This window comes from Cynocephalus volans, chromosome 16, assembly GCF_027409185.1.
Source record: "Cynocephalus volans isolate mCynVol1 chromosome 16, mCynVol1.pri, whole genome shotgun sequence".
In the NCBI taxonomy this organism is placed as follows: Eukaryota; Metazoa; Chordata; class Mammalia; order Dermoptera; family Cynocephalidae; genus Cynocephalus; species Cynocephalus volans.
In genome coordinates this window covers 20,550,570-20,565,651 of record NC_084475.1, presented here as the reverse complement: position 1 = coordinate 20,565,651, position 15,082 = coordinate 20,550,570, and the positions used below count along the sequence as shown (strand labels likewise).

The following is a 15,082-nucleotide window of genomic DNA, read 5'->3' as shown; positions in this document are numbered from 1 at the left end:
GATTTGACATTCCCACATGCATTGTATGAGAGCTCTAATGTCTCCATATTTTTGTCAACACTTGTTATTCTCTGTCTTTTTTATTACAGCCATCCTAGTGTGTGTAAAGTAGTACTGTCTCATTCTGGTTTTGATTTCCATTTCTCTAATGACTTAAGACATGGAGCACCTTTTCAGTGCATATTGGTCATTTGTATATCTTCTTTGAAGAAATGTGTATTCAAATCCTTTCCCCATTTTAAAATCAAACAGTTTTATCAGCACCGCACTCTCCCGAGTGAGCCACGGGCCGGCCCTAAAATCAAACTGTTTTAAAATCAATTTTTATTGAGTTGTATGAGTTCTTTATATATTCTGGGTATTCTGGGTAATAGACCTTTATCAGATATATAATTTGCAAATATTTTTCCCATTCTGTGAGTTGTTTTTTTGCTTTATTGATAATGTCTTTTGAAGCACAAAAGTTTTTTATTTTAATGATATTTATTTTTCTTTTGGTTTATTTGTACTTTTGGTGTCATATCTAAGAAACTGTTGCCTAATCCAAGGTCATGAGCATTTACTCCTATGTTTTCTTCTTAGGAGTTTTACAGTTTAGCTCTTAAATTTAGATCTTTGACATATTTTGCATTACATTTATACAAGGTGTGAGGTTTAGGGGTCCAGCTTTATTATTTTGCATTTGGATGTCCAGGCAGCATTTGAAAAGACTATTGTTTCCACACTGAATTGTTTTGGCACCCTTGTCAAAAATCAATTGACCACAAATGTGAGGGTTTATTTCTGCACTGTCAATTTTATTCCACTGATTTGTACATCTGTCCTTGTTCTAGTACCACACTGTGATGCTGTAGATTTAAATTGGGTTTTGAAATTGGGAAGCTTTTGAGTCCTCCCACTTTGTTCTTCTTTTTCAAGATTGTTTTGGCTGTTCTGGGTCCCTTGAATTGGCACATGAATTTAGAACTAGTTTATCGATTTCTGGAAAAAAGTCACCTGGAATTTTGATAGGAATTGTGCTGAAACCATAGATCAGTTTGTAAAACTGTATCTTCTGATCCATGAACACAGCATGTCTTTCTGTTTATTTAGATCTTCTTTAACTTGTTTCAACAACCTTTGTAGTTTTCAGTGTACAAGTATTACACCTCTTTGGTTAAATTTATTTCTAAGTATTTTATTCTTTTCAATGCTATTATACATACAATTGTTTTCTTAATGTCATTTTCACATTATTCATTGCTAGTGTATAGAAGTACAGCTAATTTTTGCATATTGATCTTGTGTCCTGCAACTTTGCTGAACTCATTTATTAGACTGAATAGCTTTTTTCTGTGTATGGGCTTTTATATAGTTTTCTACATGTAATATCATGTCATATGCAAATATAGTTTTACTTCTTTTTACTACTTTCAAATATGGATGCTTTTTTGTTTTGTTTTGTTCTGTTTTGTTTGCCAAATTGCCCAGGCTAGAGCCTTCAATATGATGTTGAATAGAAGTGGTAAGAATGGACATTTTTGCTTTGTTCTTAATCCTAGGAGGAAAACTTTTGGTTTTAAACCATTAAGTATGATGTTAGCCATGGATTTTTCATAGAAGTTTGTCAACCTCTATTAGGTTGAGGATGTTCCCTTCTATTCCTAGTGGATTTTTGTTCCTGTTGGTTTTTATAATGAAAGGGTGTTGTAACTTTTTAAATGCTTTTACCGTATCTACTGAAATCATCATGTGTTTTTTCTTTTATTCTATTAATATGGGGTATTACATTGATTTTTATATGTTGAATTAACCTTGCATTCCTGGGATAAATCGCACTTGGTCATGGTGTATAGTCCTTTTGACATACTCTGTTGAATTTGGTTTGCAAGTATTTGTTGAGGATTTTTGCATTTATATTCATAAGGGACATTGATCAGTAAGTTTCTTTTCTTGTGATGTCTTTGATTTTAGTATCACAGTAATCCAGCCTTATGGACTCTTAGGAAATGTTCTCTCCTTTTCTGTATTTTAGAAGACTTCATGAAGGTTTGGTGTTAATTCTTTAAATATTTGGTAGATTCAACAACGAAGCTGTCTGGTCCTGAGATTTTCTTTGTGAGAAGTTTTTTGATCACTAACTCAATCTCTTTACTTGATATAGGTCTATTTTAGATGTTTTATTTCTTCTCAAGTTAGTTTCAGTAGTTTGTTTCTTTCTAGGAATGTGTCTATTTCATCCATAGTATCTAATTTATTGGCGTGCAGTTGTTCATAGTTTTCCCTTATAATCCTTTTCATGCCTGTAAAGTTGGTAGTAGTGTCCCCTCTTTCATTTTTGATTTTAATAATTTGAGTCTTTTCTCTTCTCTTGATCAGTCTAGCTAAAGGTCTGTCAGTTTTGTTGATCTTTTCAAAGAACCAACTTCTGGTTACGTTGATTTTCTATATTGTTTTTCTATTCTGTATTTCATTTATTTATGCTCTAATCTTTACTATTTTCTTCCTTCTTCTTTTGCATTGAGTTTGATGTTTTTTCCCCTAGTTTCTTCAGGTGCAAGTTTAGGTTATTAACTTGAGATTTTTTAATATTTGCATTTACATCTATAAATTTGCCTCTGGGCACTAACCTAGGTGCATCACAGAAGTATTAGTATGTTATGTCTTTATTTGTTTGTTTGGTTGGGGTTTTTTTTACAGAAAATTCCCATACCCTCCATACACACACATACAGTTTCTCCAACTATTGACATGTTACGTTAGTGTAGTACATTTGTTACAATTATGAACCAATATTGATATATTATTATTTACTTAATTTTACATTAGGTTTGTGTTGTACAGTTCTATGGGTTTTGCCAAATGCATAATGTCAGGTATTCACAATTACAGTCATACAGAATAGTTATTTTGCCCTAAAAATCCTCTATGCTCCACCTATTTATCCCTCCCATCCTCCTTCCCTGATACACTGGCAACCACTGATTTTTTTCCCCATTATTCACCTTCATTTTTATTCATGTCAAAGTATTTTCTAATTTCCCTTGTGATTTTTTTCTTTGGCTCATTATTTAGGAATGTGTTTAATTTCCATGTTTTGTGAATTTCCCAAATTTATTTGTTAGTGATTTCTAATCTCCACTGTGGTTGGAGAACATAGTTTGCATGACTTTAGTCCTTTTGAATTTATTGAGACTTCTCTTAGGGTCTAACAAACATATGGTCTCTCCTGGAGAACATTCTACATGCACTTGAGAAGTGTCTTTTACTAATTTTATGTTGCTATTTTTGGGAAGTGTTCTGTAGATATGTTAGGTCTAATTGGTTTATAGTTGTTCAAGTCAACTATTTTTTTGCTGATTTTTGTCTAGTTGTTCTATCCATTATTGAAAGTGGAATATTCCAGTCTCCAGCTACTATTGTTGAATTGTCTATTTCTCCAATTATGTCAGTTTTTGTTTCATGTATTTTGGGGCTCTGTTGTTAGATGCATATATATTTATAATTGTTCTATCTTCTTAATGGATTGAGCCTTTTATCATTATAAAATGTCCGTCTTTGTCTCTAGTAACAATTTTTGTGTTAAGCCTATTTTGTCTGTTATTAGTATAGCCAATGCAGCTCCCTTTTTTACTGTTTGCACAACACATCTTTTTCCATTTTTTTTTCTTTTAACTTATTTGTGTCTTTGAATCTAAAGTGAAGTTTTTATAGACAGCATAGTTGGATAATGTTCTTAAAATACATTCTGTCAATTTCTGCCTTTTAATTGGAGTTTAATCCATTTACACTTAATGTAATTAGTGATAAAGTAGAATTTATATCTGCTATTTTGCTATTTGTTTTTACAATGTCTTGTTTTTTTGTTGTTGTTGTTGTTGTTTTTTTCATTTCTCACTACCTCCATTACTGCCTTCTTTTGTGGTAAATAGATATTTTCTAATGTACAATTTCAATTCCCATATTTCTTTTGCTATATATATTTATTTTCTAAGTGGGTGCCCTGGGCATTACCATTTACATCTTACTGTAATTCTGATTTATATTAATACCAACTTATTTTTAATAATATCATGAAATTTGCTCCTCTATAGCTCCATTCACTCTCTCCTTTATACTGTAATTTCTCATATTACATCTTTATACATTTTGTGTCCATCAACATAGATTTATAATTATTGCTTTATGCAATTGATCTTTTAAATCAGATAGGAGATAAAAGATGTTTTAAAAATACATTATACTGTCTGTTATACTTACCTACATAGTTAGGTGCTTTTTATTTTTTCATGTGGATTCAAGTTACTATCTACTGTCTTTCAGTTCAGTCTGAAGGACCACTTTTAGTATTTATTACAGGGAAGGTCTTCTAGCAACAAACTCTTAGTTTTTGTTTATCAAGGATAGTTTTGCCAGATAATAGAATTCTTGGTTGACAGGTTTTTTTTCTTTCAGCATTTTGAATATGCCATCTCACTGCCTTCTAGTCTCCATTATTCCTGATGATAAGTCAGCTATTAATCTTACTGAGGATTCCTTGTATGTGATAAGTTGCTTTTCTTTTACTGCTTTCAATATGTTCTGTCTTGGCTTCTGACAGTTTGATTATGATGTGTCTAGGTGTGGATCTCTTTGACTTTATCCTACTTGAAGTACCTTCAGCTTCTTGAATGTGTAAATTAATGTTTTCCATCACGTTTTGGAAGTTTGGGCTATTACTTTTTCAAATATTCTTTCTGCTCCTTTCTCTTTCCCTTCTCCTTCTGAGACTCCCATTACTTGTATGTTAGTAAACTTGAAGTTGTCTCACAAATGGGTCTCTGATACTCCATTCATTTTTCTTAATTCTTTTTTCTTTCTTTTTTTCAGACTCAATAATCTCAACTGACCTTCAAGTTCTTGATTCTTTTTTCTTCCTGCTCATATCCATTACTGAGACCCTCTGGTGAATTTTTCATCTTAGTTACACTTTCCAACCCCAGAATTTCTATTTGGCTTCCTTTTATAATTTCTATCTATTGTTATTCTACAATGAAACATTGTTCTCACACTTTCCTTTAATTCTTTAGTCTATAGAACTAAATGGTTTTCTTTATCTCTTCAACATATTTTAAAAAGCTGAATTAAATCTTTCTCTAGTAAGTCTAACATCTGGGCTTCCAAAGGAACTGTTTCTACTGATTTCTTTCCCTTCCCCCCACCATGTATGGGCCATACTTTGTTTCCTTGCACCCGCTCATGAATTTTTGTTGAAAACTGGGTATTTTAAATAATATAATGTAGTGATTCTGGAAATCAGATCCCCACCACCAGGGTTTGATGTTATTGCTGCTTGTTTTAGTAGTTCCTGTTTATTTAGAGGCTTTTCTGAACTTATTCTGTAAACTCTGTGTTCTCTGTCATGTGTGGCCAATAAAGTCTTTACTTGGTTATCTCAGTGGTCAGCTAATGATTGAACAGAGATTTCATTAAATGCCTGGAACCAATAAATCTCCAAGTTTTTGCCAAGGGGCTGTGTATGCATATTAGGGCATGCCATCAGCACTCAGCCAGCAGTTTACAGCTCTGCCTTAACTTCCACTTCCTGCTGTGCAGAACCTCAAGATCAGCCAGGGTTGAGAGTTTAGGGCCTTCTCAGGTCTTTCCTGACCATGCTCACAGCCCTACACATGTGTATGGCCTTCCAGATTCCAAGAATATATCTCATGATGTTCTAAGTTTCCCAAGGATATGTTGGAGTATTTTCAAAGTTCCTAAGGACATCTTATTCCTCAGCTTTTCCTATTAAGCTTTTGATTAGGCTATTTTTCATTATTTATTGCCTCACACAGCTGTCATTTTAAAACAGTTACCTATAATTGTTTTCCAAAAACATCCTCTGGTGAGAAACTTTTAGCACCAGACAGCTGTTAGATCAAATAAAGACAAACTTTTCTTTCTTTTTTTTTTGGTAAGGGGATCTTAACCCTTGGCTTGGTGCTGTCTGCACCACGCTCAGCCAGTGAGCATATTAGCCATCCCTATATAGGGATCCGAACCTGTGGCTTTGGTGTTATCAGCATCACACTCTCCCAAGTGAGCCACAGGGCCAGCCCAAAGACAAATGTTTCAAGTGAGGTCTTCCAGGGAACCACCAGATGGGTCATATACTGATAATTGATTGGGAATGAGGTTTGTAAGGAGCACGAGCTCCACTTTGTTCCCTCTGGTACTGGGAATATGGGCTAATTTTCAGGTTACCACTGAGCTCGACAGTGAGAAATGGTCTAGGGCAAGTTAAAATGATACAAATATTACTGTTGTTACAGAAATTCAGCCATTTTTCTGGAATATTTATTTATATGCTCCTTGGTTGCTACAAGCCTTGGTTAAATTTCCAGAGTTCTGAAAAAGTTGATTCTGGCCATTTTTGCCATTTTTTGTTCTTGTTGTCTTTATGTAGGGATGATGTTTCAGATGTCCTTACCTCCACCATTTTCACCGATGTCACCTACAACATGATTTTAAATCTCTAGTCTCAACCACCATAGATTAATTAAATATTTAATCATGGAAAATGATTAGGGAAAAGAAATAAAAAGAGAAAGTGTAATTCTCATAGATGCTTTCCTAGATAAATACATGAGGTTTGAGCAGTTTTTTCTATATTTAATCTTCTCAAAATTAAGGTTAAAGTTACAGCTATTTTAAACCCCTTTTCTTTATACAGGTTAAACACAGGCTTTGGAGTCAGAACTGAGTTCAAATTCCAGCTTTGCTTCTTACTAGCTTGGCCACCTAGGACATGTTGTGTAACCTCTCTGTGCCTCAGTTTCCTCATTTATAAAATGGGGTAATAATAATATCTACCATATAAAGTTATTGTGAGGAATAAATGTGAAATGCTGATCACAGATGCCTGGCAGCTTAATAGATATTAGCTGTAATTAATTATTTTTATAATGTTCTGCAAAAGTACACTAATGATTCTTGAATAGAGTTACCTGTTTCTTTTCTTTTTGTTGTTGTTGTTTTTCTTTGTTTGTTTGCTTGAAGAAAATCTATTCCAGCACTTTGGAATAAAAGTTTGCATCAAAAAATCAACATATTCATTTTATTGATTTACAAACAAAATGTTATTTATTTAGTCAACAAACATTTATTAAATACCTAGTAAATTTCAGGCACTCTGCCAGGCACAAAGATGACAATGACCGTAAGGTGTAGCCCCTGCCCTTCAGCAGCTGACATTCCAGGAGATTGACAAGTATACAGGTGATTACATGCAATGAAACAAAGGCTGTGATGCGATACAAGAACGCAAGGGCTGGTGTGTGTGTGATGGGGTTATAGTTTTGACCAGTTCCTTCTCTTAAGATGTAAACTTTTTTCTTTGGCTCCAAAGCCAAGGAATTGGCCCCATTTTTTTCTCACGGTTTTTTGTTTGTTTGTTTGTTTCATTTCATTTTGTGGCTGGCTGGTAAGGACATCCAAACCCTTGACCTTGATGTTACATAAGGCAGTGCTGCAACCAACTGAGCAACCAGCCAGCCTGGACCAATTTTTTTCTTGACTGGATGGATTAACCATGATTTTTTTTTTTTAATTTCTAAAGGTGAAAGACAAGCACCTTGAATTATGGAGGACACTATAAATACTGTTTCCTGAAGAGTGAGGTCTTTCTACTGGTGAAATCACCTCTAGGATTTTTGACCTGAAAAGTTTTTTGGAATATTTTTTTTTTGCTATCCATTCTTTTTTTCTTCTTTTCTTTTTCTCTTCTCTACTTCATCTTTTGGTTTCCAAAGGAAGAGTACTTTACAGATTCTAAGGGTGATTTATAGGTAAAGACAGAAAATGATTTTTTTTACTTACAAGTTCCATGCCAAAATAGAATATAAACTTTTCATGTAGTTTCATGCATATTGAAAATGCAAGTAATTTTAATTTCATTGCATTTTTCAGAATTCTCAATCATAATCCTCTCACTACTGTTGAAGACTCACATCTTTTTAAATTGCCAGCATTAAAATATCTGTATTACAATGTCATGAGTCATGAGATGACTTCTGCTCTTTTTTCCTTTCATCAAAGACTAAGTATTTTCACTTAGGCTGAAAAGTCATAATTTTAATTTTAACTGGGTTATTTGGGGAAAAAGTTATTGGCAAAAGAAAGGACTAAGAAAGGATGTATAATGGGCAAGACAGCGAGCATTGGAAGAGAGCAGTGTTGAAGAATACATACAGACATGGAACATGTAGACACATGTAGAAAGATCATTTATCCCAGAAAGCAAAGAGAAAGAGGTATACATTATTTAAAAGAAGGAAAAAAAAAATAGTAATCAAGACAGGTGAATACAAAACAAAGTGAAAAGTAAGATAATGGTTAAAAAAAAAACGGTAGAGGTTCTACTACTCAATGCCAATGCCATTAATTTAATGGTGCAAATAAACAAATTTATTCAATAAGAGCTCTCTAGAATCATCTTCTATGGCCAATAAACTCTTAAGCTTGTTTATTTTATAGAGAAGCCAAATTTGAAGTACTCATATGTCCCTGAAATGTCTTTCTAAGTACAGAACTTTTGTATTGGGGTTCCTATCATGAATGCTTGGGCTTTCTCCTTCAGAGACATGGGAGCAAGACAAGTGTCCCTTACAATAATTGAGAACGCCCTCCTGATGACTCTTGAATTGGAAAAACTGTAAGTTATTTTTTTCTTAGATTTACTTTCATTTAGTTGTTTTATTATTTTCTTAAGTCAGATTTATTGAGGCATAGTTTTCACATAATAAAATTCACTCTTTTTAATTGTACACTTTGATGAGTTTTGACAAATGTATGTTATGTAACCACCACCACGTTCCCAATATAGAACATTTCTCTCCCTTCACAAAGGCCCCTCATGTCTCTTTGCAGTCAATCCCCTCCTCCCACTACCACCCCTGGCAACCACCAGTCTGATTTCTGTCCCTATAGGTTTGCTTTTTCCAAAATGTCTTGTAAATGAAACCATGTACTTTGTGGCCTTTTGCTTCTTTCACTTAGCGTAATCCTTTTGAGATTATGTTATCATCCATGCTGTTGTGTCTATCTGTAGTTCACTCCTTTTTATTGTTGGGCAGCATTCCAGTGGTGTGGATATACCAGTTTGTGTATCCATTCATCAGTTTATGCTCATTTTGGTTGTTTCCAATTTTTTGGAAATTATGAATAAAGCTGCTAAAAATACTCACATGCAGGTCTTTGTGTGAACATATATTTTCAGTTCTTTGGGGTAAATACCTAGTGGGATTGCTGCATCACATGCTAAGTGCATATTTAACTTCTTAAGAAATGGCTAAACTGTTTCCTACGGTGGCTGATTGCATTCCCTCTAGCAGTGTATGAGAGTTACAGTTGCTCCAAATCTTCACCTGATCCTTCTATTTTGGGGTTTTTTTAAATGTTTGCCTTTCTACTAGTAGGTGTGTAGTCATTATGGTTTTAATTTGCATTTCTTAAATAGCTGATGATATTGAGTGTCTATTCATGTGCAAATATCTTTATTGGTGTCTGTTTATGTTTATTTTTAATTTATCTTTATTATTTATTATATGTTTATTTTTTTTAAGATGACTTGTAAGGGGATCTTAACCCTTGACTTGGTGTTGTCAGCACCATGCTCTCCCAAGTGAGCCGTGGGCCGGCCCTCCATTCCCATATTTTGACTGGATATTTATCTTCTTATTAATTGTTAAGAGTGCTTTATTATATACTCTGGATACAAGTACTTTTTTTCAGGTATCTGTTTAGTAAATATCTTCTCTCAGGTTGTGGCTAATCTTCTCATTCTATTAAGTGTCTTCTGAAGAGCTGAAGTTTTTAATGTTTTAATTTTGACGGTCTAATATAGCATTTTTTTCTTGAATGGCTTGTGCTTTTTTGTGTCTGACCTAAGAAGTCTTTGTATAAGAACCCATTGGCTAATCCAGACTCACAAAGATTTTCTCCTATGTTTTCTTCTAGAAATTCTGTAGTTACATTTAGGTCTATGATCCATTTTGAGTTAATTTTTATGTATGGTGTGAGGTATTTCATTTTTTTGCAGTTTTTTATTTCTGCAGGGCCCTATTGTGACAGTTTGTTACACAGCTCACCTCAGCCTACATTTTGCCATCCTCCCTCCTGTATGGCAAGCTAATTAGAAATGTGCTGTTATGCTAAGTCTGGTTGAGGGGATTACATAAGATCAGTATGGAAAAGGTCCTTCATTTGTACTCTGCTGCAGTCATTTTTGTCAGGTCACCGCCTTGACTATCTTCACGACGTTGTCATCAGATCCATCAGTTACTGTTATAGCCTCATCGCCCTCAACCTCCTGTAGCATCTGACACAGCCGATCCCTCCCATGTTGGCTAGATGACCTTCTCACCGCATAGTCAAAGTTCTCATCACCTAGCTCTTTCACTTTGTTATCCATGGTAGTAGGGTTCTATCTGCCTTTCTCTTGACCATTAGTGGATAAGAAAAGTGCTGTCGTTCTCTGTAGCCGTTTGCCATCAAGGCCAAAAAGAGATTAAAGCAACTGCCACAGTGGAGTTCATTATTGAAAGTCCTTGGAGTTTAGACATTTATATACAAAGTAAGTAAGCCAGCTCATTTGAGTCTTGACTCGTGTGTAATGATCTTTAATGTGTATTGAAAATAATTATTCTCAAGAACAACCTATACCTCAGGTCATCTGCAGTCTCGAAAATTTGTCAGCATGCTTTAAAATGATTATTCAAGTTTATCATCACTTGTATTATTCCTAGCTCATACATTTTAATGAGTAACAAAACTACAATATATCTTATGAAGTGTTCTTGCTAAAAATGTTTCCTTGTTATATTCAGGTTAATCAAAACCAAATTGAGGAGCATTCTGTAAAACAATTGGCTTGAATGCTTAAAAAATGTCAATGCTATGAAAGATTTTTAAAAGATGGGGAACAGTTCTAAATTGAAGGAGACAAAAGAATCATGAAAACTAAATGCAATGCCTGGTGTTTGACTGGATTCTGCCTTTAAAAAAAAAAAGCCATGACATGACTGGGACAATCGAGAAAATTTTTATGTGGACTATATAGGAGTCAGAGATATTCATATTAAATTTCATTGGGTGATAATAGTATTGGGGTATGTAGGAGAATGCCTTGGTTGTTATGGGATGCATGCTGAAGTGTGTAGCAGTGATGGGTTATTATGTGTGCAACTTACTCTCAAATGGTTTGCCCAGAAAATTATATATAAGCATACCCACACTGAAGACAGATGTGGTGAAGTGTCACCAGTTGTTCAATCCAGGTGAAAGGGATACAAATGTTCATTATACCATTCTTTCAAGTTTTCTGTAGATTTGAAATTTTCTAAAATAAAAAGTTGGGGCAGGAAAGGAACAGCAAACACTTTGTGTCAGAGTTGAGGTTGCTGTAAATGTAAAATGCTGGATTACTCTTCTGGGTCCATTCTTTCTATATGAAGATCAGAGGCTTCCACCAGACTCAGAGCAATAATATTAGTCACACATAATTACCCTTCTAGAGGTTTGAAAAATGTGTCAGGCCAACTTATTGGATGCAGTTTTTATCTAAAACTCTTTACATTGTACTGCCAACTCAGCCTTCATGGATCCGTGAAACACACTTCTGTTTAGACATTCATAATGTGTTCCTAATAAAGTCATCATTTTGGAGGACTCAGAGAAGGCACCCAAAGTGGGAGAGCATGATTAGTTTTCAGGCAGCCTCTGCAAGTTAATAACTAATTAACATTTATTGAGCACTCACCATGCCTCAGGCCCTTTTCAGGTATTGATTCATTTTTTCCTAAAAACTCATTAGAGGTAGATGCTATTATTACAGAGAGGCTGAGCAACAGAGATTAAGCAGGTCACCCAAGGTCACATTATTAGCAGAGCTGGGATTCGAGCCTAGTCTGGCTATGGAATCTGTATTCCTAATCACCATGCTATACTGCAAGTTAACCTTGAGGATTTACTCCAGTCACGGAGAGTTTTTATCTCCCTGAAACTGTACCCGGTAAACAATAATAATAAGCTAATCAATAGGCTGGGTATCTTTTTTGCTAAAACTTTTCTCTTGAAAAAATTTAAACCCACTAGAAAGATCAAAGAGTTAGTACAATGGACACCCTTGTATCCTTCATGTGGATTCAATTGTTAACATACTCTTTTCTTTCTGTCTGTCTGTCTGTCTCTCTTTCTGGATGGACCATTTCAAAAATGTTTCAGATATAATAGTACTTTTTGCCTAAATTCAAGGACATTTACCTATTTACCTATATAACTACAATAAGTATTAACACACCAAAGGATTAACTTCCTGCACAATGTTACCTAATAGCTGATATTCAAATTTCCCCAGTTGTCTCAATTATATCATTTATTTTTAACAGCTTTTTAAGGTATAATCAACATAAAGTAAATAATCTGTATTGATATATGTATGCACCATGAAGCTATCACCAAAATCAAATGTTCAGCACCTCAAAGTCTCCTCATGTCTCTTTGTAATTTCTCCCTCCCATCCTCCTTGTTCTTTCCAATCCCTGTGCAACCTGTATCTGCTTTTACTATAGATTAGTTTGCATTTTGTAGAATTATATAAATGGAATCATACAGTATGTACTCTTTTTTAACTGGATTCTTTCACCTGGAATGATTATTTTAACATTTATCTATGTTGTGTGTATCAATAGTTTATTGCTGAACAGTGTTGCATTTTATGAATATACCACAATTTGTTTATCTATTCACCTGTCAGTGGACATTTGGGTTATTCCAATTTTGGGCTGTTACAAATAAAATTGCTGTGAACATTGGTGTACAAGTCTTTGTGTGTATGTATACTTCCATTTCTCTTGGATAAATACCCGGAAGTGGAATGGCTGGACCATGTGGTTGGTGTATGTTTAAGTTTCTGAACTATCAAACTTTTCCAAAGGGGTTGTACCATTTTACATCCCATCAGCAGTGTATGAGAGCTTTATTTTCTCTACATCTTTTCCAACACTTTTACTATGGCCAGTCTTTTTAATTTTAGATGGTTTAATAGGTATGTAATGGTACCTTAGTGCAGCTTTAATATGCATTTCCTTAATGATTAATGATGTTGAATATCTTTTCATGTGATTTGCCCATCTATATGTCTTTTAATCTTTTGCCTATTTTATATTGAGTTTTGAAAGTTCTTCATATATTCTGGAAATAAGTCCTTTATCCAACATGTAATTTGCTAAGTGTTTTCTCCCATCTGTAGCTTGTGTTTCCAGTCTCTCAACAGTGTCTTTTGCATGGCAGAAATTCTTAATTTTGATGATACCTCATTTATCAATTTTTTTCCTTCTATACATCATGCTTTGGGGGTTGTATCTCTGAAATCTTATGTAATCCATGGTCACAAAGATTTTCTCCTGTGTTTTCTTCTATAAGTTTTATAGTTTTAGGTTTTACATTTAGGTCTATGAACTGAGTTGAGTTCATTTTTGTATGTAGTATGGATTGAAGTTCACTTTTTTGCATGTGGACATCCAATTATTCCAGCACCATTTGTTGAAAATACTATTCTTGTTCCACTGAACTCTTTGAACCTCAAAATCAGTTGCCCTTATCTATGTTCTTCTGGACTTTCTTTTCTGTTCCTTTGATCTATTTGTCTGTCTTTATACCAATACAACAATGCCTTGAAAGTGTAGCTTCCTAATAAGTCTTAAAATCAGACAGTGTCAGTCCTCCAACTTTTCAAAGTTGTTTTGGTTATTCTAGGAGCTTTTTCCATTTGAATTGTAGAATAAGCTTGTCAGTTTCCACAGAAAACCCTGCTGGGATTTTGATCAATTTGGGAAGAACTGACATCTTATTAATATGAGGGGCTTCAAAAAGTTCACATAAAGATTCATATTATGTTTTTGTTTTGTTTCTGTTGTTTTTTTTGGTGGCTGGCCAGTATGGGGATCCAAACCCATGAATGTTGATAAGGCTGTGCTCAAACCAACTAAGCTAACCATCCAGCCCCCCATGTTATCTTTTCTGTTTTCCCACAAACTTTTTGAAGTATCCTCATATTGAATCTTCTGATTGATGAACACATTTTTTTTTTTTTTTTTTCTTAAAGATGACTGGTAAGGGGATCTTAACCCTTGACTTGGTGTTGTCAGCACCACGCTCACCCAGTGAGCGAACCGGCCATCCCTATATAGGATCCGATCCTGTGGCCTTGGTGTAATCAGCACCACACTCTCCCAAGTGAGCCACAGGCCGGGCCTCATGAAGACATTATCTCTCTCCATTTATTTAGGTCTTCCTTAATTTCTCTCAGCAATGTTTTGTATTTTTCAGTGTGCAAGTCTTACCTTTTTGTCAGATTTATGTCTAAGTATTTTATATTTTTGATGCTATTTTGTATGGTATTTTTAAAAATTCAATTTCTGATTGTTCACTGCTAGATATTAAGGATAAATTGGGGGCTTGTATATTTATTTTATATCCTGCAAACTTTACAAACTCACTTATTAATTTTAGTAGTCTTTTTGTAGATTCCCTCACGTTCTCTACATACATGTTATCTGTGAAGAAAGACAATTTTACTTCTTCCTTTCCATTCTGGATACCTTTTATTTCTTTTTCTTGCTCTATTGCATGGTTTGAACCTTCCGTGCAATGTTGAATGGAAATGGTGATAAACAGATATCCTCACCTTTTTCCTGACCTTGGCAGGGGAAGCATTTATCTTTCACCATTAAATATGTTAGCTGTAGGTTTTCTGTAGATGTTTGTCAAGTTGAAGAAGTTCCCTTCTATTGTTACTAGTTTGTCTCCTCTCCTATATGTGCTCCAGGTACATTTATGCTGGGCCACTTGACATTAGTGCACAACTCACTGCTGCTCTGTTCATTTCTGTTGTTGTCATTCTGGGTTTTTTCTCTTTATGTTTCATTTTACATAGCTTCTGTTGCTTTGCCTTTATGTTCACTGATCTTTTCTTCTGCAGTGTCTAATCTGCTATTAATCCCATAACACAGATTTTTCATCTAAACATTTTAGTTTTCAGTCTCTAGTTCACTTTGAGTCTGTTTTA

The 15,082-nt window shown here is 34.4% G+C and overlaps 1 protein-coding gene across 1 annotated transcript in view; it reads left to right on the top strand.

Moving 5' to 3' along the window:
- LOC134364472 (leucine-rich repeat-containing protein 37B-like) overlaps nt 1-15,082 on the top strand; it is a 46,713-nt gene that overhangs the window by 20,609 nt on the left and 11,022 nt on the right. Inside the window, exons 3-4 of the mRNA XM_063080387.1 lie at nt 7,924-7,995; nt 8,594-8,668. Coding sequence (XP_062936457.1) covers nt 7,924-7,995; nt 8,594-8,668 — 147 coding nt within the window. The remainder of the gene's footprint in view (nt 1-7,923; nt 7,996-8,593; nt 8,669-15,082) is intronic.